The 26435-nt window shown below is 47.4% G+C and overlaps 1 protein-coding gene across 4 annotated transcripts in view; it reads left to right on the forward strand.

Moving 5' to 3' along the window:
- BBS9 (Bardet-Biedl syndrome 9) overlaps nt 1–26435 on the forward strand; it is a 2055975-nt gene that overhangs the window by 1489732 nt on the left and 539808 nt on the right. For all 4 annotated transcript variants that reach the window (XM_086964810.1, XM_086964812.1, XM_086964809.1 and 1 more), the window contains one exon: nt 13202–13424. In XM_086964810.1, the coding sequence (XP_086820936.1) occupies nt 13202–13424 (223 nt within the window). The remainder of the gene's footprint in view (nt 1–13201; nt 13425–26435) is intronic.

The following is a 26435-nucleotide window of genomic DNA, read 5'->3' on the forward strand; positions in this document are numbered from 1 at the left end:
GAGGATGGGCCTCACTTCATAACCTTTAGTCCCAAACTGATATGTCACTATATATTTTTTTTATAACATATTTTATTAGATTTTTCACTCTTTCCTTTGTCGGGTTACAATCAGCAGCCATTACCATATAAACCATTACAAAGTGTAAATGTATATACGCAGTACAGTCAAAGAATTCAATATGCAGTTACGCTAACAGTGATACTCACAAAATACAGTAAGGCATAGCAGTTCGTTTCTCAGCCGTATACGGCAGTCTATGGTCCCTAGAGGAAGCCTTAAGTGGTATCTTACAGTCTGCGCTTTTATACCAACAACATATAACATACAGGTTAATGTAATGTAGTAAATAAAGGCTATCCCTCCCTCCCCCCAACCCAACTTTTTCTGGCCCCGTTCCACATTGTACTTTACAGTGAAATACTCCATTAACCGACCCCCCCATAACCGACAAAGCTCCAAGATTCATAGTTACCATTTCAAGTTGTGTAGTAATATATGTCACTATAAATTTGCTCATTTTACACTATTGCGAAGCATGAGTTCACCTCCAGAGTCACTTATAGCTACATCGTGATTTACTGTCTCTGACATTCTTTATATATAGATTATTCAGAATAATGGTCGTAAGCGGCTCAGTTTCTCTTATAGTACTGATATCAACATACTTACAATCCTCTTTGGTCCACTTGATATTTTAAACCACTTGATATTTTAAACCTCAAAATGGCTTTTGGTGCAACACCAAGACAGTGAAATTATTTTCAACTTTCTCCAACAACCTCAATGCACGAAACTTGTGCATATTCTGTAATAATTCCATTCAAAAAAGGCCCAGTAAAGTCCTAATCTGAAACCAAAATTAACATTTTGTAACTCTTTATTATCTTTATAAATTTCTCTTCTCCGCATCAGATGCTAGAAAAATTAGTATGGTGTCTAATTAATATCTAATTAATATCTAATCAATAGCACCAAAGACTCCATTGCCAAATATAAACAAAAGTGGAGACGAAGTAAAGCCCACTGTACCTAGTACCCGTCAGGCTTGCAGAGACAAAATCCTCGAAGACCCGTGAAGGGACATCTTCTATTTATTCACAGACAATGTCGAGCATGGCATCAATAGAAGATCACTTCATATCCAGATAGATATGTTTTTCATATGTGTAATATCCAAAATTCTATGTTCCTTTTTTCAACAGATCAGAGTAGTATGCCTTGTAGACCTGTGCCTCTTTTTCTCTGTATTGATCCAGAAATGCCTGTGGAAGAGAGAATGTGGTTGTCTGAAAACCAACAGGGTGTCCCTGTCTTCTCTCTCTCTCCTCCTATAAACACCTATCTTCCAGGGTACCTATACGAAGCAACCTCAATTTCTTCTTCCTTTGATCTACATTATCTGAAAGAAACACGTTAGTGTTAGATTCCTTACCTTAGAATATCCCCAGGCGTCAGTCTGGATCCGGAAACTTTTGCGTAGCAGTACCCCTGCGCGTCGGTAGGCGTCGTCTGCAGGCGTCCCCTGCGGCTCCGCGTCCGTCGTCGGCGTCGTGCGCCGTGATGACGTCGCTGGAGTACATAGACGCCGCCTCCGCGCGCTGACGTCAGTTCTTCTTTTTTCCGCGCCAGTGGACGCAGATCTGAAGAGCAGTACTCCGGTCTTTGACCAAGTTTTTCGATTGTCTTTTTTCCTCTATTGTGCCTGATAGGATGCCAGGATTTAAGAATTGCGATGGCTGTGAGCGCACGATGTCGGTCACAGACCATCACCGCCTCTGCCTCCGGTGTCTGGGCCCCGACCACGACGTGGACTCCTGCGTCGACTGCCGGGCCCTTACCAACAAGGCTAGACGGGAGCGGTCCCGCAAGCTACTGGAGCTCCGGGTGTCGGCCCCACGTCGGGACCGGGAGCGGTCCCGGTCCGGCCGGAGGTCGAGAGAGCGTTCGAGGGAGCGGTCGCGGAGCCGCGCCGGGCGCTCCGGAAGTCGACGCCACTCGTCATCCTCGTCAGGTAAGAAGCACAAGAAGTCGGGGCGTCGTCATCGTACCCCCGACTCCCCCCGACGCTCGCGCGATGCGGCCGGGGGCTCGGGTGACCCCATCCCCGCGGCTCCGCGAGAGTCGCCGGCGCGGCCTGCCTCATACCCTCCGGTCCCTGGGCATGGTGCGACGCCTGAGGAGATCGAGGCGTTCCTCATGGCCATGAGGGCGCTCGCTTCTCCGACGGGGCCTACGGTGCCTGCGGGCCCAGTGCTACCGTCTGGGGGCCCTGGCGGTTCGGGTGTCCCTGCCTCGGCGCCGTCGGGTGCTCCGGCCCCGGCGCCGCCGACGGCTCCGACCCCGGCGCCGCAGGGGCCTCCGGGATCGGCGCCGGCTGGTCTTCCGGCCTCCCCGGCGCCGTTGCCATCGGGGTTACCCCCGACGCCGCCCCCGCGCGGCGCCGGTTCTCCGCTGCCGGTTCCGGCCGGCGGTGGGGTTCCGACGCCGGCTCCGGGCGGCGCCGTCCCCTTACCTTCTCCGACGCCGGACGCGGCGCCGGACGGGCGTCGATCGACGCCGGCCCCGGCGCCGATGGGGCCCATGATCCCCGAGGAGCCGGTCTTCATCATTGACTCCGAATACGGAGAGGATGAGGAGTACGGTGAAGGTTGGGAGGGGTCCGAGGACCCTCTGGCTCGCGAGTGCCAGTATGACCCGGACTGGACAGGTGACTTGGGGGATGCCAGTGGTTTGGACGACTCCCCTAACCCTGGTTTGATCTCTCCCCCAACCGTGGCATCGGTGGAGGGAGCTGCCTATTCTGTGGTGCTGATGAGGGCTGCCAAGGCCTTAAACCTTGAGCTCCCCGTCGCGGCCGTGAGGCCTAACATCCTCACCGAGGTCTTCAAACCGCAGTCATGCCCATTGGAGCCTCTGCTGCCGTTTAATGAAGCCTTGTCTGACGTTCTGTTGGGCACGTGGTCCAGGCCCGCTTCAGGTGCGCCTGTTGATCGGAACGTGGCCAGGCGCCACCGTCCTTGTCCGGACGACCCCAAGTACCTGTCTACCCACCCCACTCCTGAGAGTCTGGTGATCCAGGCCTCGACCTCCCAGTCCGCATTCCCGTCGGCCCCGCCCGACCGGGAATCCAAGAGGTATGACCAGTTTGGCAAAAAGGTCTTCTCGTCCATTAGTTTGGGCCTGCGGTCTTGCAACACCGCCTGCCTCTTGGGCCGCTACACCCACTCTGTGTGGGATACGGTCGCGGAGCTGCTGCCAGAATGCCCCATGGAGGTGCGGGCAAAGCTCGGTCAGGCTGTGGCTGAGGGCCGAGATGCAGCGAAATATTCCATTCGGTGTGGTCTTGATACGACCGACTCGCTGGGCAGAGCTATGTCTACGACGGTGGCGATTCGTCGTCACGCCTGGCTGAGATCCGCCAATTTTTCGGCTGATGTCCAAAACACCCTGATGGACATGCCGTTTGATGGCTGTCACCTGTTCGGTGACAAAGCGGACCACGCGCTGGAACGCTTCAAGGACTCCAGGGTCACGGCCAAGTCCTTGGGTCTCTCGACCCAGCGTCAGCAACCGGGTTCGTTTCGTCCCTTTCGTGGCCAAGGAAGGGGCGCCCCCACACGTGCTGCCAGCCACGCGCCGCAACAATCCTTCCAACGCGGTGGCGGCCGTGGAAACCGCCGTGGTGGCGGTCGGGGACAACGGCGGGGTCAGACCACACCTTCCCCCGCAGCATCTACCCCAAAATCCTCCTAGTCCGTGCTTTCGGCCCCATGTGACGCCAGTGGGTGGCAGGGTTCGCCATCACCACGCTCACTGGCGCACGATCACTTCGGACAGGTGGGTGCTGCAAATTGTCCGAAGGGGCTACTCCCTCCCCTTCGAGACCTCTCCTCCAGCCATGCCACCGCAGAACCACCGTGTGTCGGGGGACCACTTGACACTTCTGCAGGAGGAAGTTATGGCCCTCTTGGCCAAGGGGGCCATCGAGCGCGTTCCTGGGCCAGAAGTAGGGCGTGGTTGTTATTCCCACTACTTTCTGGTGCCCAAGAAGGACAAGGGGGGCCTACGTCCTATCTTGGATCTAAGGAACGTCAACGGCTTCCTCCGGAAGGAGAAGTTCAAGATGTTGACGTTAGCTCAGGTCTTGGCTGCTCTAGACCCGCAAGACTGGATGGTAGCGTTGGACTTGCAGGACGCCTATTTTCACATCCCCGTCCTGCCGGCCCACCGGCGTTACCTGCGGTTCACGGTAGGCCAGGAGCACTTTCAGTTTGTCGTGCTCCCCTTCGGCCTTACCAGCGCCCCACGGGTGTTCACAAAGGTGATGGCGGTGGTCGCAGCCCATCTGCGCAGGTTAGGGGTTTCAGTCTTCCCCTACCTAGACGACTGGTTGTTGAAGGCGGGCTCGCCCCAGACAGTCGTCCACCACCTTCAGATGACGGCAGACCTCTTGCACGACCTGGGGTTCTCCATCAACGTGCCGAAATCACACCTGTGTCCCTCTCAAAAGCTCCTTTTCATCGGAGCGGTTCTGGACTCGGCGCAGTTTCGGGTTTATCCTCCGGAACGGCGGGTTCGGGATATTCAGGCTTTGATTCCCATCTTTCAGCCGCTATCCCGAGTCTCGGTCAGGTTGACGCTGCGGCTGCTGGGACTGATGGCTTCCTGCATCCTTCTGGTGCATCACGCCAGGTGGCGGATGCGGGCTCTGCAGTGGGACCTGAAGTTTCAGTGGGCCCAGCATCAGGGCAACTTGTCCGACCACGTCTTGATCTCGGAGGGCACTGCGAGACAACTGCAGTGGTGGCTTACGGACCGCGATTGGGTCAGGGGCAAGTCCCTCTCCCTTCCCCAACCGGAGCACGTTGTCGTGACGGACGCGTCCCTCCAGGGCTGGGGTGGCCACTTGGGAGAGGCAGAGATCAGAGGCATCTGGTCTCCGGCGGAGTCCCGGCTCCATATCAATCTGTTGGAGCTGCGGGCGATTCGTCTGGCACTGAAGGCATTCCTCCCCTTTGTCAACGGGAGTGTAGTGCAGGTGTTCACCGACAACACCACCGCCATGTGGTACTGCAACAAACAGGGCGGAGTGGGGTCGTGGACCCTTTGCCAGGAGGCTCTGCGCCTCTGGCAATGGCTGGAACGTCAGGGCGTGACTCTGACGGTTCAACACCTGGCAGGTTCTCTGAACGCCAGGGCGGACGAACTCAGCCGTCGGTGCTCGATGGATCACGAATGGCGTCTGAACTCGGACGTGGCGCAAGGCATCTTTCTGCAATGGGGAGAGCCTTGGTTAGATCTATTCGCCACAGAAGAGAACGCGCAATGTCATCAGTTCTGCGCGTTGGAGTTTCCAAGACGGCACTCGCACGGCGACGCCTTTCGGCGCGAGTGGAGTTGCGGTCTGTTATACGCCTTTCCGCCTATACCACTTCTGCCCAGAGTGCTGAAGAAGATCAGGCGCGACCGGGCCCAAGTTATCCTTGTGGCTCCGGACTGGGCCCGAAGGTACTGGTATCCCGAGCTACTCAGCATGTCAGTCGGTCCCCCGATCCGCCTGCCCCTTCAGGAGGACCTTCTGTCGCAGCAGCAGGGGACGGTCCTCCACCCGAACCTGTCCAGTCTCCACCTCCATGCTTGGAGATTGAGCGGCGGCAGTTGAGGCCATTTGACTTGCCTCCTGAAGTCTGTGATGTTATTCTGGCAGCCAGGCGTCCCTCCACTAAGTCGGTATACGCCTGTCGGTGGAACAGATTTGTGGCATGGTGCACAGCAAAGGCTGTGGATCCTCTTTCTGCCCCTCTTTCGGAGGTTCTTCTGTTTCTTCTTTCTCTTGCCCAGCAGGGCTCTGCTCTGGGCACTATCAAGGGCTACCTTTCTGCCCTTTCAGCCTTCTTGAGGCTTCCTGATCAGCCTTCTTTGTTCAAATCCCCGATTGTAACTCGATTCTTGAAAGGCATCACTCACATGTTTCCACCTGTTCCGTTTGTGATGCCTCAGTGGGATTTGAACCTGGTTCTAACTTTCCTGATGTGTGCTCCCTTTGAGCCCCTTCATTCTTGCCCTCTCCGTCTCCTGACTTTAAAGACGGCTTTCCTGGTTGCCATCACCTCTGCCAGGAGGGTGAGTGAGCTCCAGGCTCTTTCTGTCCAACCTCCTTTCCTGTCCATTCATCCTGACAAGGTGGTTCTGAGGACTAGACCTTCTTTCCTGCCCAAGGTTGTTTCGGCCTTTCACATCGGGCAGTCCATCACCCTCCCTTCCTTCTTCCCGCCTCCGCATCCTTCAAAGGATGAAGAGCGGCTCCATCGTCTGGACCCAAAACGTGCGCTTTCATTTTACATGGATCGCACACGCCAGTTCCGGGTGGATGACCAACTGTTTGTTGGCTACGTGGGTGCGAAGAAGGGAGGGGCGGTTTGTAAACGAACCATCTCTCGATGGGTCGTCCTCTGCATCAAAGCGTGCTACTCTTTGGCTCGGAAGGAGCCTCCTGTTGGGCTGAGGGCCCATTCCACTCGGGCCACGGCGGCTACTACTGCCCTGGGCCGGGGAGTCCCCTTGCAGGACATTTGCCAGGCGGCTACGTGGGCCTCGCTGCACACCTTTGCGAGGCACTACTGCCTGGACAGTCAAGTCCGGAGGGATGGCTTCTTTGGCCGTTCTGTCCTCCAGGACTTTCTGGTGTAGTTTTGTATTGGTTCGCAGACCCACCACCGGGGTTGGTATTGCTGGGGTATGTATTCTAAGGTAAGGAATCTAACACTAACGTGTTTCTTTCAGATGAACAAGTTACTTACCTTCGGTAACGATATATCTGTAAGAAACATTAGTTAGTGTTAGATTCCTTACCGAACCCACCCATCCTCCCCGTTCTGCGAACTGATACCTAGGGTTAAGGTCATCCCTTTCAGGGCCCTAGTTTTTACATGGCACCAGTGTTGGTTCTCTCATGGCTCTGCGTCTCCTGGCGCGGAAAAGCTGTGTGCAAAGAACTGACGTCAGCGCGCGGAGGCGGCGTCTATGTACTCCAGCGACGTCATCACGGCGCACGACGCCGACGACGGACGCGGAGCCGCAGGGGACGCCTGCAGACGACGCCTACCGACGCGCAGGGGTACTGCTACGCAAAAGTTTCCGGATCCAGACTGACGCCTGGGGATATTCTAAGGTAAGGAATCTAACACTAACTAATGTTTCTTACAGATATATCGTTACCGAAGGTAAGTAACTTGTTCTTCACTTCCTATGGTGTATGGGGGAAGGGTGCAAACCCCATATCTCCCTCATTCTATTTCCTCTCTATTAGTGGACGTGTCCTGTAGTGCCTTCCAAGGCTCTGCCGTTACTTGAAAGCCCCTCCGTTCTTCTCTGCAAGGTTAGGCTAATTGAAGTTTCCATATGCCAACTTTCAAGCCCACCCATGTCCATCCCATCCTAATAGTGGGAATTAGCAAGGTCCTAGTGTTACCCAAGGACACCTAGGAACATCTTCTGATAAATGTTCTGAACGGTGCTCATGCTGCATAAGGAAGAGTCTGCTAGGTTTGAAACAAGTTCAGGTGGGAAGGAGTCCTATTCTTTGAAGAGTGTGGCAGCCAGTGAGAATACCTTTTCACATATACAAATATTAAACATTAACAGCCAGATTCATCATTGAAAAATCGACTCGCAAAGGGCCAGATTCTGAGAATCTGGTCCTTTGCGAGCGCAATTTTTGCATTTGGGATTCATCATCCCAAATGCAAAAATCGCAAATTGCTAAATCGCTAAGTTGCGAGGAATTGCATTTAAGGAATCTCTATTTGAGATTCCTTAAATGCAATTCATGAACCATTTTTGAATTGCGAAATCGCTATTTTTGGCCGCTATTTACCACGAAGTCTGACTTCGTGGTAAATAGCGAAAACTTTGAAAAATGCACTTTAGTGCATTTTTCAAAGTTGTATGTTACACACACACATGTCCTTTGGACGTGTGTGCGCAACATCAGTCTACATTTACATTTCAGGGGTGCTACAGGGTGTCCTTTGGACACCCCTGGCACCCTTGAAATCGCATCCTTATTTGCGATTAGCAAATTGCTAATCGCAAAAAAGGAATGACTCCCCATGCAGTCCTATGGGTCTCTAGGCCCATAGGAATGCCTCTAGGCCCATAGGAATGCATGGGGAGTCATTCCTTATTTGCGATTAGCAATTTGCTAATCGCAAATAAGGAAGCTGTAGAAATCGCAAATAATATTGCGATTTCTACATGAATCCCGTTTTGCGAGTCACTAATAGCGATTCCTTAATAATCGCTATTAAGGACTCGCAAATCGGGACAATGATGAATCTGGCTGTAAATTCATTAGTTAGTACGTCAGTGAGTGAGTTCTCTTGTGTTCAGAGCTTTGATGTACTTATAAACGAACTTAAATATGTTCCCTATTCAATACATTACTTGTTTCAATGCAAGCTGCAACAATGGTTACTTTGTTATTGACATAAATACTATTTAAATTCTTGAGTTTCTTAAATTTTCTACTGCAATGCTTCCTTTTAACAAGTTCAGTTTCAGAAGAGTGTTTTTTTTTAAATAACTCTAGTCAATATAAGGGACAATATTGTTAGCAAGGAGTTTAATGTCTTATTTACAAGTCCTATTGCCTATATTTTCCATACACAGCATGACCCTTAGTATTTTTGGGGATTCACTTGAGGATTGTTTCCTTCATAAACTAAGGTTTTTGTTGGTTGCTAACTCAGTACCAAAAATGTTCACACAAAACCAGGACAATCTGAAACCTATGATAAGAAGATACATTAAACCAACACAAACACAGTTTTTTTGTACTGAGACTTATTTGTAGTGCCCTCATTCAATATCCTCTACCTAAACATTTGCTTACATCTGATCCATATCCTTGTGAAGGGGGTGGGGTGTTACAATCCATAAAAAACGTATCCAGCTTACTATCAGAAGAATATTTCTTCACACGGTATAAAAACTGCTAATAAGCAAAATGTACCTTTATAGGTCGAGCCTAGCGTTGCAGCCCATACGCTGCTCGCTCTGCGAGGCATGCTGTGGTAGGGTATGATGTAGAAGTGCTGTGGAAGCTTCCCCCCATATTTTTCATTGGCTGGTGTCATTGTCCTTGGTAAATGCTAGCTTCCAATTCAATATGAGACTTCTTAGTCTCTCCTTGTTACCGCCCTGTCTCCTTTTGTGACCGCCCATAACGACTGGATCTTTTATTTGCGGCGTTACATGGTCTATTTCATTAGTCGGTAAGCACTTTTTTTTTCAGTCGCTTTGGCAATGGTGGCCGCGTGTTTATTTTTGCATCACACTTTCACTTTAACAATAGCTGCCGCCCCACCCCGCTAGTGCTGTGTGGGGCCCCAACTATTGGTAAAGTGCAAGCGCGATGCAAATATAAACAAACGGGTGCCGTTGCGCAATGACGACAGCTCGTTTCTTAAACATCCTAGCAGTGTTAAAAGTGAAAGTAAAGTGTCTGAAAGCAGTGTAACGCTGGACAGATGCCGAAAAAATGTCCCAGAAGATGGGGGGGTGGAGGGGCGTGTAAAAGGGGAGCTTGCATCATCTTCCTGGAAAGTGCTGTTTCAGATTGCCTGGTCGCCATGGTGCAGACAGTCTCGCTGGCAGCAACAGATGGCGGTTTTCATACTTTAGCATGCCTTGGAGTCAGGATATAAAATTGTACCCTACGTCCGAGCTCCTCACAGTGCTTCGAAGCCGATCGAAACAGGGGCTGAGGCCAGCACAGCATGCTGTGGAGGGGCACTGTCTTTGTGCTTTGCAGCCTGGGGCTGCTCTTCTTCTAATGGACCCCGGGACTGCTGCTGGCCTGGGGCGTCTCGGCTATGCTGTCTTGGAAGCTGGAAGGCTCTGGCCTGGAGCAGCTGCAGGAGGGCGCCATGCCTGGGCACCAAGTTATACACCAGGGCAGGGTAAGATCACGGGGGTCAGGGAAGGGGAGGGAGTGGTGGGGTCATTATTGCGCCCTGGGTGGAAATACATTTGGCGCCTTAGCCACATCTGGTGAATAAAATTATGCAGCATGGGCTTAATTGTGTGTTCATAGTTCAGTCACACAGCAAAGCAGTGACTGACCTCTGAGCGCCAACTTCTTGGGAGCCCCCGTCAGCCCCCCAAATACTCTGATTCACTTGATCATGCTAGTGTCAATTTGTTGATAGTGCCTATGGTGGTGATGGTGTGTGTGTAAACGGGAGAGTAACTGTCTTGGTCAGCTAGTGAAGCATGGACTTGGGAAACCTTGAGAGCTCTAGCATGCATTACCACTACATTCCCTCCACGTCACAGCTCTCCTTATGTGGTAATGACTGTGACAAGAAGGAGTAGGGCTCTATGTAATCAGATTACGAACCAGTAATCTGGCCATTGCTGTCAGGGCTCTCTTGATTGTCTTACTAAGTGAAGTAGACCCAGAGGAGGAAACATGGGGCTCAGTGTAATGACGCTTACTGGTAATAACCCAACTCACATGGATTCTCAGTTTGAAAGGCCCTCAGCGCAACAGCTATCCGGCCATTGATGCTCTTCACTAACGAGGATACTCGTTCTTCCAAATGGAGATTACTAGATAGTTGCAGCTCGTCTCTTCCAACACATGCTAAAACTGCATGTATAGTACATTCTATCCATTTCTATAGTTCAGGAGTGCTTTGGCGTCTGTGTGCCCTTTACCGGTGGCATTGAAAGGCTGCTATGGACCTTGAGGCACGCAAGGAACACACCCTCATCCTCTAGTTTGGTAGTAAGCAACAACTATATTTGAGGTACAGTGGGCCCCGGTGCCACAGCACTAGCTTCACTTGATGGCTACCTCCCTGGCTTTTGCATTAGCAGCATGTCTTCTTATTTCTGCCTTGGACAATTATGCCCTAGCAATAAGTCCCCCATATTTGAGGTCAATGATTAAACGTTCCTATTTCTGCCCTTCCCCTAACACTGTGAAATGGTATTGGAACATACATTATGTTGGGCTTAAATCTTGAAACTGGAATAGGTGAAGACATAACTGCTGGCTTGTGATGAGGAGCTGTGAGGTGCAGTACTTCTCATCTCAAAAACAGTTTTTTAAATTAATTCTTTATTTGCAGTCAATAATTTCAGATCCCGCGTTACTGAGTTTGTTACTGGATGAACAGTTATTTATATCAAAGTATTGTCGTAGACTTACAGGAGAACGTTTATCAGAATTACGTATCCAAGTGCAAAATAGAGTAACAAGGTCCACTATTTTCCTGTATCCTATCCTATATTTGTCATAATACAACTCGCGGAAGGTGAAATCATATGCTTGAAATAGAATAGCCAAAACTGAACCCCTTTGAGCAAAAAAGACTGCATTTCAGTTTTTATAAAGAGTGGAAATGTACCCAAATTACAAAGTAATTATCGTAATTCAATCAAGGAGGTTTCTGGTGACATTGTCGACCACCTTCCCGCTCCTGGTTTATCATGTCCTGAGAACCCAGCATTGGAATTTGCTGCCTTATTGTTATTTTTCAGCCCACCTTGTAGACTTCCTCAGATTATTGTTACCTTGATAAACCCAGGCATAGTTAAAGAGCGCTTGAAACTGGAGAGGCTTTTAGTTCTCTTGCTTTGTGCACCCGAGGTTTGTCAGTTGACCCGCACAAACGGTGTAATACATTGAACAAGTATTGCGTTACACCATCTTTCTTAGATTTGGTAAACCTCTGTTGTTCAATAATCCTCTCCGGCATTGTGTCGCGGTGATGGGTCCCACTGCCGCTACTGTACTCAAGCTGCGACACATGGAACGGAAGGGTCACGTTTCTACATTGCTGGGATTGGTCTTTTCACTTGGCAGTTAGCTCCATTTTCTTATGGTCTGTTTTTTTTGCACTGTATCCCATTTCAGTAATCCCAGCAGTAATCCTGTAGACCTGTGGAGCAAGCTCCTGCACACTATATTTTCATTCAGAAAATGGCCACCCACGAGAGGGCTATCACTCATGTTAATCATTGGGACTTAGCTGTGAGGATTTCTTGCTATCAGGTAGTAACTCCTAACCTCGGTTGGAGAGAAAAAGACATTGTTGGAGGGTCTGAAGGCACAATTTAGCATACTAAATCGATTGATAACATACCACAATCTTACTGCCTGGTTTAGCGTTTATTTCACTTAATGGGGAATAGAAGGCGCAAACAATTCATATTTTTTCATCAAGCTTTCAGCTGGTGGTAAATGGAAGTGCAGAATTAGAGAGGGGTGTACTTTAGGCCCAACTCAAAAACGTGGGAACTTTGTGGCAACTCATAAACTGGTTTAAAAGTCTTTGCACCTATTTTTACACTTTGTGTTGTGATCCGCATACGGCACTTAACTGATCAATCACTCCGGAACAGTGAAAGCTACTCCAGTAGAGACATTTGCAACTGTTTACACACCTACTTTCCACTTCTGCTTAATCAAAGGATTTGTCCATGTATAGTTATGGCTTTATAGCACGTATTCATGCTCAGCACTCTTTCTTGCGGGTCTAGATGTACCAATGATAGATTGTGCCTGTTTTTTATTTATTTATTTTGATTGTATGAGCTTAGTAAAGAGTTTGTTTCAATGTTTAGTTTAGAAAAGTGTGTGTAGGGTAATGTGAAATTAAATTTTTATGATCTTTGAAGGGTCTTTGTGTATGCATGGGTGGGCCAGAGTTCTTTTCCATTTTTGTTTTGGGATTGGGTGTTCGGTTGTCCATTGTTCGTACTTGAGTAAAATTGGTTTCTTTACATGCATCACAATCGTGGTAGATGATTAAGATTAAATATGTGCGCTATTGTTGAAAGGGCTACAGTTTGGCAAGAACTATAGAACCACAGTAACTAGGATTCACATTTGTGAATAGCCCTACAAAACATTTTCGGTTCATCACAGCAGATTGTGCGGAGCTCCCCTTCCTACATTTTTCAAATTAGTTATTTTCGGTTTGAAAATGTTTCTACCTTTTTATCTGAATGTTCTTAATACCTTTGAGTTGGCATGTGTTCTTCAAGCTATTAAACATGTCTTTTAATGCGCTTTCAGTGTCTGTACCAGGATTTATTTGTTATTTTAGATTTGCATGCAGTTTTTCTTGGTTACATATTCTAATGTTATTTTGAAATCTGTAAGACTTCTCACTTTTTGACCTAGGGCTGGGAGGAAAATGTGGATGCGGCTGTATCACACTTGTTGAAGACATGCCTGTCCAAGAGCTCTAAAGAGCAGGCACTAAATCTCAGCACACAACTGAGCATGCCCAAAGACACGGCGAAACTGAAGAAACACATTACTCTGTTTTGTGACAGACTGGCTAAGGGCGGGCGCCTCTCTTTGAGTGCTGACTCCAACACACAGCAAGTCATCATCATGCCAGGTAAAAACACATGCTCCTTGATAAAATGGCAGAATAGCACAAGTGACATGACCCATCCTTTAACCTGGATGGCAAGTACGTGGTAAGCTCTTGTGCAAACTTTGACCCCTCATCAGCTTCCTATTTTGTTGGTGTTGCCTACTAGACATCAAATGCACAGTCTATTGCAAGACATATTGTGAGCTTGCCAAGAACCTACAGGGACTTGAAGCTCACCCATTTCTTACCATTGGTTGACTTTCCTTTCACTGGCATTTGCCTACTTTTTATTTGTAGCCTATCAATCTTGTGGTTTGTCCGTTCCATGAAGCATAGCATCCTTATCTCTTTTAATTGGTTGGTTTCTGTGCTTTCTCTTTTTCTTTTAAAGCATTACTTTTTTTCTTTTGGGTTAATCACTCCATTGGAGTGCAAGTGGTTTCCAGTTGTCTCCCTCATGCTCTTCTTTTCCTCTACAATTCGTGTTGCACACTGTCTGTCACCCGTGTGCTCCGCCCTGCACCCTTCCATGTTGTGCTCGCCCTCTTGTATTTTCCCTGTTGCTTTCTCGCCTGTGTGCTTCTCCCCCACAAGCTGCATGTTGTCGATTTCGCCCATTTACTCCCGCATCACTCCACTTTGGTCTCTGTGTCATCTGCCCTTCCCTCACCGCACAATCTTTGTTGCTTCCCTCTCACGCCTGTCTTGCTTCACCTTCCCATGCACCATGTTGCTTCCTCCCCTGTGCCGCCCCCCCAAACTCCTGCGTTGCTTCTGCCCCCCTGTGTTGCACCTACCACCAACTTAAAAAAACAAACCTTCCCATGTTCTTTTTTCTTTGTAGCTAAGGATCCAACTGGGATCCGTAACTGTAAAGAAAAAAAGCAGCCACATCATATTGTAGCTGCACACGTGTGTGGTGTATGCAGCTACCAAATGATGTGGCCGGCTGCATCAAATGCTTTAAAAAAAATATTTAGCCATGCTGCACAACATTGAGGATGCTGTGCAGCTTGGCTAAATATCATTGGCATAATCAATGGGTCCCACAGGCAAGGTTTGTTGGCTCTGCCAATGCTGGGTTTACGGGGAGGGGGCTGAGGGGTAGGGAAGGAGTGAAAACTGAAGAAAGTAAACAATTGTTTTAAGGTTGGTTTGCTATCAGTCTCTGCCACTGGCTTCATGTTCCGATGGACCAGGGGTACCAACAGCCCTTATTGACATCTATGGCCTGGTCAACTACTAGTGTAGGTTTAAGAGCATCATATGTCTTGTGTTTGCATTTTTTGTTTACGAGGCCTAACAAGGATTGTGTATGTGTTCATGCTTGAAGCTGTGATTAGCTGCTTGTGAACCGGTTTAACAATAGTGTACAAACCAGGATGGGAAAATGATCACCATCTCAATCCATCAAGTGTGAATTACTTGCTCTTTTCAGTTTTCTTAAGAAATCTGCAGATTTCCAGAAAATACGTTATTTAATTTGGCACCGTATTTGCAGAGGGCGCATTTTAGATGAATTTGCAGCAAGGATGATAACTTTCAATTTGGGTTTACTTGCTGTTTCCTGCCATTGAACAAAGATAAGTTGCTTGCGTCGTTAGATGACAGCCTACATTTTAAATATTTAAAGAATGCCCCTTAATGGAGCTGATAAGAGTCAATCAATACCCATGTTAGATTGTAAAGTCCTTCACTATGTGTGTACTCTTAGACCGGTTGCAGTGAAATCAGAGAGCATTTTTCGGACCATGGTAAAGTGGCTGACTTGTTGAAGGATTGCAATGTCACACCTATTCCACTCTGCAGTCCAATCTCCTCACTGTGAGCAGGCTGTCTCTCGGATTGGGTGAGCAGGGCCCATGCCCGGGGCGCCAGTATTCTGAGGGGCGCAGCAGGGAACTGCCTGACTTAATGTTATGCAAGCAGAATCTCGTCCATCCCACTTGGTCTCAATCATGTCCTGTTAAAGTCTTTGGCACTGATTACCATGTCGGTATCGGTCTGCAACCGCCCGACCATAGGTCGGCAGCTCCAACAACCCAATTTGGATGCAACCGCACATAGGGCGGTTGAAAAAACCCATTTCATTATGGCAGCTTATGCGGCAGGCGGAAATGGCCCGCAGCACAAGCTACCATACTGAAATGGATGTCTGAAACATTCCTGCACAGTGCCTGCCCCACTGTGCAGGCCTCATAGTGGAGGGCCAGTAGGGGAAGGTGGCCTTGCTAGGGTCCCCCAATGTCGCTTTCCAACAGCCTTTCCATTTCAGAAAGGCCGACATCGAATGACTTTCGGAAACAGACATCATAATCCCGACTGTGGAGCTGCCATCATTAAGGGATTATGCTGCCTTTCAGATGCACTGACGTTCCTTGAGCCCGTCAGAAGTGCTCGAGGGCAGTCCCTCCGCTTGATGCCTCTGCCTGCCATATTGTAATGCGGCGAGCGGAACGCGAGGGTAGATGTTGGTGGATTCGACACCGATGGCACGTCGGTGTCAGACACACTGACATCATAATCAGCCCCTTTGTAACCAACCCTTAAAGTACCTCACTATAATTGTTAGCACCCCATTAACCCCCTACCCTCCTCCCATCTTTCTCACTCCTCCTGCTGTCTCACCACAACAACCACCCCCATCCCCCCCTACACTGCAAGTACCACATTTTCTATCCGCCCAGGGCACTGTTCCAGTCAATCCAATTTAAGGCGGGCCCTGACTGTGAGTATCATGTAAAAAACTTTTCAGTAGGGCAGTGTGTAACTGGGCGCACATTCAGGACTGGAGTCTGGGAGACAGCAGACATGTCAAATATTCTTCAGATACAGAGGTAAATCGGTCCACAATACAAGGACTGTGATGTTATGGTTCCCTGACCCAGCGGTAACTAAACGCCCCAAATTGTCTTGTATAGTACACACAGGAAAACAGTAGCTATAAGGCCACAGCCACTATTAAGAAGGGCAGGAAAGTCACCGACATAGACAAGGGACCACAAACTGTATAATACAAAACAATGGCAGCTTCTCACAAGAACACATTGACAAAATTAATAGTTTTTGGGGGTCAGAAAGGCAAGCAGCAGGGAAGGAAGGTAAAAAGGCAAGTATGAGGGAGAAGCATCAAGATATATTTGGGTGATCTATAAGTGAAGGAAAAAATCAAGGCAATATACAGATTGTTAATCACTGGTTCTGTAAGAAAGTTCAATGAGTACATATTTTGTCCTAGATTTATTAAGCTTTTTTGGATTTGCAAATGGGCTGATTCGTGGAATATACCTGTCTGCGACCACTGAAAAGAATTTTGGCAGTTATGAAACCCAAACTGCGATTCTGTAGCAAGTTACCGAATCGCAAATTGGGTTTGTGACCAAATACTGATTTGATCCAAAATTGGTATTTGGAAGAGGTATCCCTTTCAAATAGTGAATCGGAGTGGAATGTATTAATGTTTTCCGGTCACAAAACATTAATAATTTACTGACTACAAACATGTGGTAGTAGCCAATTCGAAATGGAAAAGTGCCCTCTCGGGACCCTTTCGCCTTTGGGTATGTAAAAAAAAATCGTTTGTTGAAGAGAAGGCAGTTGTCCATGCAACCTTTGTGTCTATTTAAACAAACAAAGCAAAAAAGAAGGAAACTTTTTTGTTAAAGGCAGTCCATTTTCCTGTAAGGGAAACAAGCAGCATTTTAAAAAAAGTGGATTCATTGAAATGCCGTCACAGACATACATGGTAGTCTGCTGACCCCAGTATCCCAACACCCCTGTGCTGGCTGTCATTCCTAGTGGGTTGTAAATTGCGACCTGCCTCATTAAAATTCTTTAGATAGGTCGATTTGTGACTCACTGGGATTTGCTCATTTAACCTTGAAACTTTCATACATTAGGAATTGTGATTTTCAAATTGCGATTTGGTGATAGTCTTGATGCTTATGCCCATATTTCTTTAAAAAAATCCCAAAATTATATGAGGTGAATGAGACGATGAAATTTAGATCTGATATATGGAGAAAAGAGGAGAAAAGGACCATCAAAATAGCAAATAAATGTATTTTATTCAACACGTTTTTATTATTTACTTTAAAACAGAAACTGAACTGCTCTCCAGGGAACTGTAAGACAACAGTCCCACACAACATTATTTACAATTTAGTCAGCGGTTTAAAACATTCATGTGTACATATTGTCAGATTAATTTTATGATGATAACGCATTGTTTTAGCTTGTGAACAGCTCCAATTGTAACTGCTGCTTGGAGACTTTGAAGGAAAGAAACATAACGCCAAAGGCTGCGTTTGAGAGTTCGCCTTGTTCCTTTTAGGGGACAGCGGGGCAAGGTGGGGGTCAGGCGACAGATGACATTTACCCTCTAAAAGGGTAGTGAATTCATACTGCAGAATTGTATTCAAGAGCAATAACAGTGATGAATTAAATACACGTGGAACTAACAAAGGGTTAAATGAAAGAACCGATAACTATGGAGAAATGTAGAATCTACATTGTAAAGTTTATGGCATACAGTAGATAGGGAAGCTGGCAGATTGAATTACACTAGCAGTTCTGGTCCCCTGCTTCCAGCCGCCAACTTTCCTTAAGTAGGAAACCCACAGAGGTGGCAGCTAAGACTTCAAATAGGGGTTATTATGGAACATTAGAAAGACTTCCAAAAAGAGGAGAAGAAACGGTCAAATGGGGGGTAGTAGGGAAAATTGAGAAAGAAGAGAAGAGACAGTCAAATGGGGTTAGTAGGGAAAAATGAGAAAGACTGTTAGAAAGAAGAGAAAAGACGTCAAATGGGGTTAGTAGGGAAAAATGAAAAAAAAAACTCTTAGAAAGAAGAGAAGAGACAGTCAAATGGGGTTAGTAGGGAAAAATGAGAAAGACTGCCCGACATAAGGACGAACAGCAAAGGAGGGATTCTCAACCTGAAGGAATAAAAAGGACAAGGCAAGGAACTAAGAAAGAGAGGGGTGAAGATTACGGACACTATATGGGCGAGGTGGTTGTGAGAGTGTCAGTAAGGGAAAAGGGAAGGTAATGGAAAAGAGAAAGAAGGAAAGAGAGAGGGAGGAAGAGTGAAAAAGAGGAGAGAAAAAGTATGTTTTATTTATGTGTATCTTTGTATGTGTGTGTTTTAGAGATAGCAAGTCAGGGTAATGGGAAAGGACGAGTTTGACTCGTGTAGAGGAGGTGAAAAGCCCCAAAACAGCTCGATAGAAATATCAAGGCAGAGGCCTACTCCTGAATACAATATGATTCTGGAGTCATCCAGTGTCTCCATTGTTTCAGATAGAACCTGTGATGTTTTAGGCTTCTGAATATGCGTGCATGTATTTTTTATTGGATTGGTGAGATTCCTTCAATTTATGAATTTTTAATTATGTTAAGTTCGTGCAAGTTCTTATTTCCCATTACTCAATTTATTATACTAATTTACATCCTGGAGGCTCATTTTTGCAGAACATGTCATACCAAGAGACATTTTCTGCTAGAACCAGTCTCCTGATGTTATCTCTCGAAACTTTTTTATTGAGTGCTTACTGCTGTGAAACAAACGGAACAAAAGAACAGTGAACCACATTTTTCTTTTACTGTGTGGTTTTGGGAACTTTTTATGGATTTTTGTGAAATTTCTTGAAAAATATGCGATTTTGCACATGTACTCACTCTCCCTTCCATCTTACTGCCCTCCCTCCTTCGTTCTCAGTTCATAGCAGCCTTGTCTTCCTCATTCTAGAGATCTATATGGCTTCTGCTTTTGGTCAATGGAAGGCGTCGCCTTATAGATGGATACGCACTGTGGCATGGATTCACTACTTAATGTACAGGCACATTGCAAAGCTTATTGTCCATGTTTAGCCCATTACTTTAATAAGAATATGTCATCTTATCACGCATGCAAATACAACGCAGTCGTTACAACAACCGCATTGTAACAACGCATATCTTTACTCTGCAAGTCGGAACAACGGGTGGCGCTGGATGTTGGAATAGTATAATTTACTATTCCAACTCCAGTCTGTGCAACAGTAGGGAAGGTGTTGTATTTTAAATCTAACACCTTCTAATCCCTCTGCAAGTCGTTGTTCTGACTTGCGGAGTAAAGGTATGCTTTGTAATTGCTTGTGGTGCTCTGGATTAGTGGTAAACGATGTTTACCCTTTAACCCCTTCCCTGCGGCTGAATTCTGCTGCGGTTCGGGGATTTAATTAGGGGGCGTAACCCCTTGCTTACTCAGGACGGCCCCCGGCCATCCTACGTCACAGTAGGCGTGTGCGGAGGACGTGGGGGGCTGTCCTGGGCACACAGGGGGTAAATACCAATGTAATTGTTTTCACATTTTGGCGCTGAAGAGTGACCCAGCCAAAACTAATTAGAATAACATTGTCTGCTTATACTTGTGGTTATGTGAACAAATAAGGAAAGTGATGATTAACAAAGCCTGGCAAAAATATGCTAATGTTTAGTGCATTTTGTTTCTCTTTTATATTGAAACTAGCAGCCCGTCCCAACGCTGTCCGGGTATGAATTGCTGCCGGCCAGTAGTATATTGTTTTGTAGGATTTCGTTTTGATAGCATTTCTTATCTGTGACAGGCCTGTGAAACGCTCCGATTCACAGTGCACTGCTGATGCACTTAAGAGTGCGCGTTCAGTAGTTTGTGAACTCGAGTTTCCCTACTTTATTTTTCCTTGCAATATTATATAGCGCGAACTCGACAACATGGCATGAGCACAATTTACATTACAGAAGAACACATTCATTTGTGGTAGGCACGGGGAGACAAAGCGATTTATCTAGAATCACAGGATGTTGAGCTGATGCCGAGATTCGAAGGTAGATCCCCAGCTCTAAAGTTCGCAATTCTAGAATTTGTGGCGGGAGGTGTGTCTAAAAGTGTATGTCGGTGCTGGCCATCAATGAGAGAGACCTGAGCACTTTTCAAATGGGTGGTGAAATAATATGAGTATGTTGCCGGCAACATGTCACCTTGTGACCACTTTGCAGGGCTGATAATTCTTTGTGCATGCATTATAGTAGGATGTACTTTTATCAATCAAATTGTGCGTAAGTGTTTCGTTTGGTTAGCATCAAAGGATACACAAAAATCTGGGAATTGGAAAGGAACAAACAATAATAGGAGTACATTTAGTTGCATGATTCCTGAAGACGATTAAGTCAGTTATTTATCCAAGATCTATGCAGATAAGAACGAGGTTCCCTCGAGAGAGTGGTATAGACCAGATGAGGAATTTTTAGCTTAGATGACAAAAAACGAGATAAAAAAGCTAAAAAACTAAGCTCCTCTAGGATGGCGGGTCCTGATAATTTGCCTGCAATTATCTTTAATAAAAAATGCTGATTAGTGTTTAAAATATTTTTGCCTGGAATACCGGCTGCTTCCCTCAAGCTGGAAAGATGCAATAATTAAGTCAATTTTGAAGACAAAATGGTCCAGCAGACCTTAAAAATTATCCTCTAAACAGTTTATTAGACATAGGCTCAAAAATGTATGCAAAATGAATGATCCTCTATTTAAAAGACTGGGTAGATCATAATGAACTCATTCTAGTGGAGCAAGGAGGCTTCAAAGAGGAGCATTCAATGATTGACCGTTGCTTTTTGGGCAAAGGGTCAGGTGTCTATGGAAACTCGAGGGCAACTCTTTTACTGCTTCATTCATTTCTGCTCAGCCTTTGATCTAGTTAACCATACAATCCAATCGAGAATAGCTTAGGGCAAGATTGTGTGCTAGCTTCCACTGTGTTCGCTCTGTATCTTGCCAACCTCTCCAAGACTGTACTGTTTGTTTGTTTGTTTGTTTATTTATTTCGAAGGTTAAAAAGCATCATGAAAATACATCACAGTAAAAAACATGATCACAAACTTTCTCAACGACATATCATTATTTAAAAAGAAAGGCAAGGGGCATCACATTTAAAAAGAAGAGTTTTTGATAGTAATAGGACCAAAGTGCAGATGACATACAAAAGCTCCGAATCACATGATAGATAGCTCCATTGCCTACCAATTTCAACAGCCCATAGTGTTTCTCAGTTTAAAAGCAACTTTAAGAAAGCTTATAATGGCACATAGGGTTCGCATTTCAGTGGCTCTTTGCAGAAACAGTAAGGCAGATTTGGCATGGATGATTTTTGAATCTTTTAAAATCCCTACTAAAAATCTTTGACGGGGTGTTTTAAAAAAAGGACACAATAATACAAAATGAAGGGTGTCCTGCGGAGACCTATTGTCGCAGCCGCAGGCACCCTTCTGCTCAATTGTTGGAGTAAACCCTGATGGGTGAGCTAAATTATGGTGCAACAAATTGAGCCTAAAACGAGTCATTAAAAACCTCTCATGCTGACTATGCAATAAAAAGAGGTAAGGTTCCATGCCAACTTGATTCGAAACTAGCGAGTGAGCAACTACCGAGGATTTAATAGAGTCCTGCCACTAAATTTGTCCAGCAATTGCCCTTGTACCGAGTGACTGGTGTATATGTCCACCAAGGATGGGTCCAGAAATAATCTTTGTTCATCTATTTCCCCCAGGGTATCTTTAATATATTTCAGCCAGGGGATTTGGAGGCATTTTTCTTTCGTCAAACAATCCTGGATAATCTGTCTGGATAGTTCCGCGTTGGGATTTAGCCAAATTTTGATCCAGGCCAGTATGGGTCTCAATCTAATCAAGTCCGCTATATATGTTATTCCCAGCTCATTGTGTGTTACTGCAGCGGAGGTGCTCAACGGAAGTTTTAACAGTTTTTTTTAGAAATTTCTCTTCCTCGCTTTGAATTAGTTGAGCATCTCTGAAACCCCAGACTTCAGATCCGTAAATAGTCTTTGAGATGCTGACTGATCTGTACAAAGTCAGCACCTGCTCTGGGGACCACCTTCCCATTCGACGAGCAAAGTTTAATATGGCTCCATTAGTGGAGACAAGTCTCCTCGCCCTCTCCTCTACCAGCGGGGCGAACTTTAGCTTCTCGTCGAATAAAAGACCCAAATATGGGAATGTTTCAACACTGTCCAAGACATGTTCCCCCAGTTTGAATACGAATTTCTTCTGAGGTTTCTTCCCCACTGTCATGATGAAGGATTTTGTCATATTTACAGATAGGTCCAATTTTCTCATGAAATCTGCAAAACCCTTGATTAGGAGCTGCAGGCCGACCGCCGTCCGGGCTAAGAGGACGGCGTCATTGGCGTACAAAAGTACTGGCAGGTGACGTGAGCCCACCTTTGGGCAATCAGTTCCCAATGCTAAAAGGTTGCTCTCCAGGCCGTTTATATAGAGGGAAAACAAAAAAGGTGCCAGGATACACCCCTGCCTGACCCCGCCCGAGCACAGGAAGGGATCGGTACTCACCCCCCCCGCACTGTAGCGGACCTTGGCAGTGGTGTTCCAGTGAAGTTCCCTCAGGATGTTGATAAGATCCGGATCAATTCCCAGATTGGACATGATCGACCATAGTTTGGCTCTGTTAACATTGTCAAACGCCGCTGCTAAGTCCATGAACCCCATGTACATGGTGCCTTCAGACGCCTTAGTGTACTTAGCAGTGAGCAGGTACAGGTTGAGGCACTGGTCGGTGGTTGATCTCCCAGTTCTGAACCCATACTGGGTGTCCACCAAGATGTTATGTGTGTCAGTCCAATCCAGTAGGCGGTTGAGAAGTGCCCTCCCCAGTACCTTGGCAGAGACGTCGATGAGCGAGATTGGTCTATAACACTGCGGGCTGTCCCTACAGCCTTTCTTTTAAATCGGGACAATCACCGCGGTGGACCATGATCTCGGCAGGCCCGTTTTGATGGCAGCATTCAGTACTCTCATTACCATTGGGGCCCAAAGATCCGTGTTGCTCAGAAATAGATCCGGGGGGGTTCCATCTGGGCCCGGGGCTTTGTTTCGTGTTAACCCTAAGATTGCCTTAAGAATTTCATCCAGAGATAATTCGAGTTTTTCCGCCCTTGGCCCCCTCCATATTCCGTCACCAATGTCTACATCCTGCTGGTTATACAGGGATTTAAAATGGGAAATCCATTGTTCCGGCAGAATGTTTGAGCTGATGACTGGGGAGCTTAAATCGTGAAAACATGGTTTGTTTATAATTTTCCAGAACTGGATATAGTCCTTGTTTTCGCCGGCCTCCCTTAAGTCTGCCCAGATTTCCTTTTGGAGGGTGCTTTTTCTGATCTTAACCTGGGTTTTATAGTTCTGTCTACAGCGAGTAATTTCATTTTTGTCCCTTGGTGTCATTTTCTTTTTTTTTTTTTTTTTTTTTTGGAAAACCTTTATTTATAGTAAAAAGTACACCGCTATTCAGCCATACATCCCGGCGGCCAGGCAGCATCGATGCAATCCTTAAAATCGTGCACAAAACCGTACACAGGACCAGTCAGGTTTAATTTTCAAATAGAAGCTTGAAACAATAAATAAACCAAATTCCAGAAAAAGGATCAAGGAGAGAAGAAAGAAGAAGAGAAAACGGGAGAAATGGAGAAAGAACCTAGGCTGAGGACAGGTAAAGTACCCTGGGCTGACATCACGGGGAGAGATCCGGGGTAGCACACCCTGTTGTACTAGCAATGCAATAAATGGCAGCGTTACAAATGGGGAGTTGTAGTACAGGATAGGAAGCATGGAACCATGGGAAGGGGGCACTATGGGGACAGACGTGCGTCCGGCGTCACTGCCTCGGGGGGTACACAAATATCACCTCGGTACGAATTCCACGCTCCCCACACAGACCTCCACATTCTAGGTTTGCCTCTGGCCACATAAACAGTTTTTTCGCGGAGCATGCACCAGTCCATGTTAGTTTCCCACAAACCAATCGTGGGGGGTGCAGGCGCGCCCCACCTCTGTGCTATGTCCCTCTTAGCGATCATGTTGCCCAGAGTGACCCAGCGGGTCTGAGCGACATTGTAATCATTCGGGCCCCAAATATTGAGAAGGCAGCGCCGGGCTTCCGCAGGCAAGGTAACACCAGTCACATCCCTCATCACCTCATGCACCCGGTTCCAGAATCGAGCCACCTCAGGACATTCCAAGAGGATGTGCATGAAGGTAGCAAGCACTCCACACCCTCTCCGACACGCACCATCCTGCGAAAACCCCATGTGTACAAGCCTGGAGCCCGTGACATAAACCCTGTGCAGAATCTTCAGCTGAACAAGACGAAGTCGTGCCGATATGGCCACCTCCCTGGGGGAGGAGACCGCTGACTGCCACTCCTCGTCATCCACCTCAATTCCATCATTCACCCAAAGTTCTCTCAGTTTCACCAGCAAGTCAGACCTCACATTAACAAGCTTCTTATAAGTCAGGGAGATGGCACTATCCGGCATGTGACCGTCCAAAACTCTGTCTTCCAGCGGGGACGATTCAGGCACTACCTCCCCCACCGTTATACAGGACGAGAGAGCGTGACGAAGCTGCGCGTATCGGAAGTATTCCGTCGCGCCCAGTTGAAACTCGGCCTGTAATACATCAAAGGATTTGATCGCCCCACCAGCCATCACGTCTCCCACCTTGGATATCCCAATGACATCCCATCTGTCGAACCCTTTAGTATGCCACAGTTTCCCCAACAGGTCGGAGTCGTACAGTGGAGTGGCCATAGAGATCCTGCCCTGCCATCCCAAAGTCTTGGTAACCGCCCTCCACAACCGTACCACCGTCTTAGTGGGACCCGTCAGCTTCCGATCCAGAGACCTCGAATACAACGCCCTATAGTAGTTTCCATCATTCATAAGCCATCGGTCCATTGCATAGCCGGGACTAACTGCTGGGCCGTAGAGGCCATGGTTAACGGCAGCCAGTTGGGACGCCCAATAATATCGACGCATATCCGGTAGGGCAATGCCGCCATCATAGCAGGGTATGGTCAATTTCGCCAAGGATATCCTTGGCCTACCGTCCCACAGCAAGGCGCGCTGCAAATTCTCAATCTCCCCAAAATACTTGGCGGGCACCGGATCCTGAGTGTTCTGTAACACATAAAGGAACCGCGGCAAGGACATCATTTTAAACAATGCCGCCCTGCCCATTAAGGAAATCAGCAACTTTTTCCACCCCTCCACATCTCGACGCAGCCTCGCCAAAGGAGGAAGTAAGTTGTGTGTGTACCGTGCCCGGGGATCCTTTGATACATAGATGCCCAGATATTTAAAGCCCTGTTGGGCAATCTGTATTGCACAACCGCGGGAAAGGCGCGGAGTGTCGCCACACAACGTGTAGAGAGAGGACTTGGACCAGTTAATGACCAGGCCAGAGTAGCCACCGAAGGTGCCAAGCAATTCAAACACTACTATGAGGGAGTGGCAAGGGGAGGTGAGGTACAAGAGGATGTCGTCAGCGTAGAGCGATACCCGGTCCTCAAAGCCCAGAGACCACGTTATCCCTGCGACATCGGGATGAACCCGGATCCACGCCGCCAATGGTTCAAGCGCCAATGCGAACAGGAGAGGTGATAGCGGGCATCCCTGTCTGGTGCCCCTGCGTAACGCAAAAGAGGCAGACACTCGGCCGTTAACAGTAACATTAGCCAATGGGGCAGAATACAGGAGCTGGACCCAGCCAATATAAGCGGGTCCAAAACCCAGTTTGGCAAGCACGGCCCACAAGTAGTTCCACTCCAGCGAGTCGAATGCCATGGTGGCGTCGAGCGAAGCGAGAACCGTGGGTTCAGTAAGCAGGTGAGCCCGCGCCATGACCGCGTGGAGCCTGCGAAGGTTGAGAGCCATGTTGCGATGCGGTATAGATCCAGATTGATCTGGATGAACCAGGTCCGAAATCACCCCAACCAAACGGTTAGCCAGCAGCTTGGCCAGAATCTTGGGCTCGGCATTTAACAAGGAGATGGGCCTATAAGAGCGACACAGGTCACGTGGCTTCCCCTCCTTGTGTATTACCACTATGGTGGCAAGTCTTTGGTCGCGCGGGAGCTCACCAGCCTCGCGGGCCTCAAGGAACATATCCATTAGAGGCCCAGCCACTGTGTCGGCCTTG

The sequence above is a fragment of the Lissotriton vulgaris genome, chromosome 4_1 (genome assembly GCF_964263255.1).
Source record: "Lissotriton vulgaris chromosome 4_1, aLisVul1.2, whole genome shotgun sequence".
NCBI classification, from domain to species: domain Eukaryota; kingdom Metazoa; phylum Chordata; class Amphibia; order Caudata; family Salamandridae; genus Lissotriton; species Lissotriton vulgaris.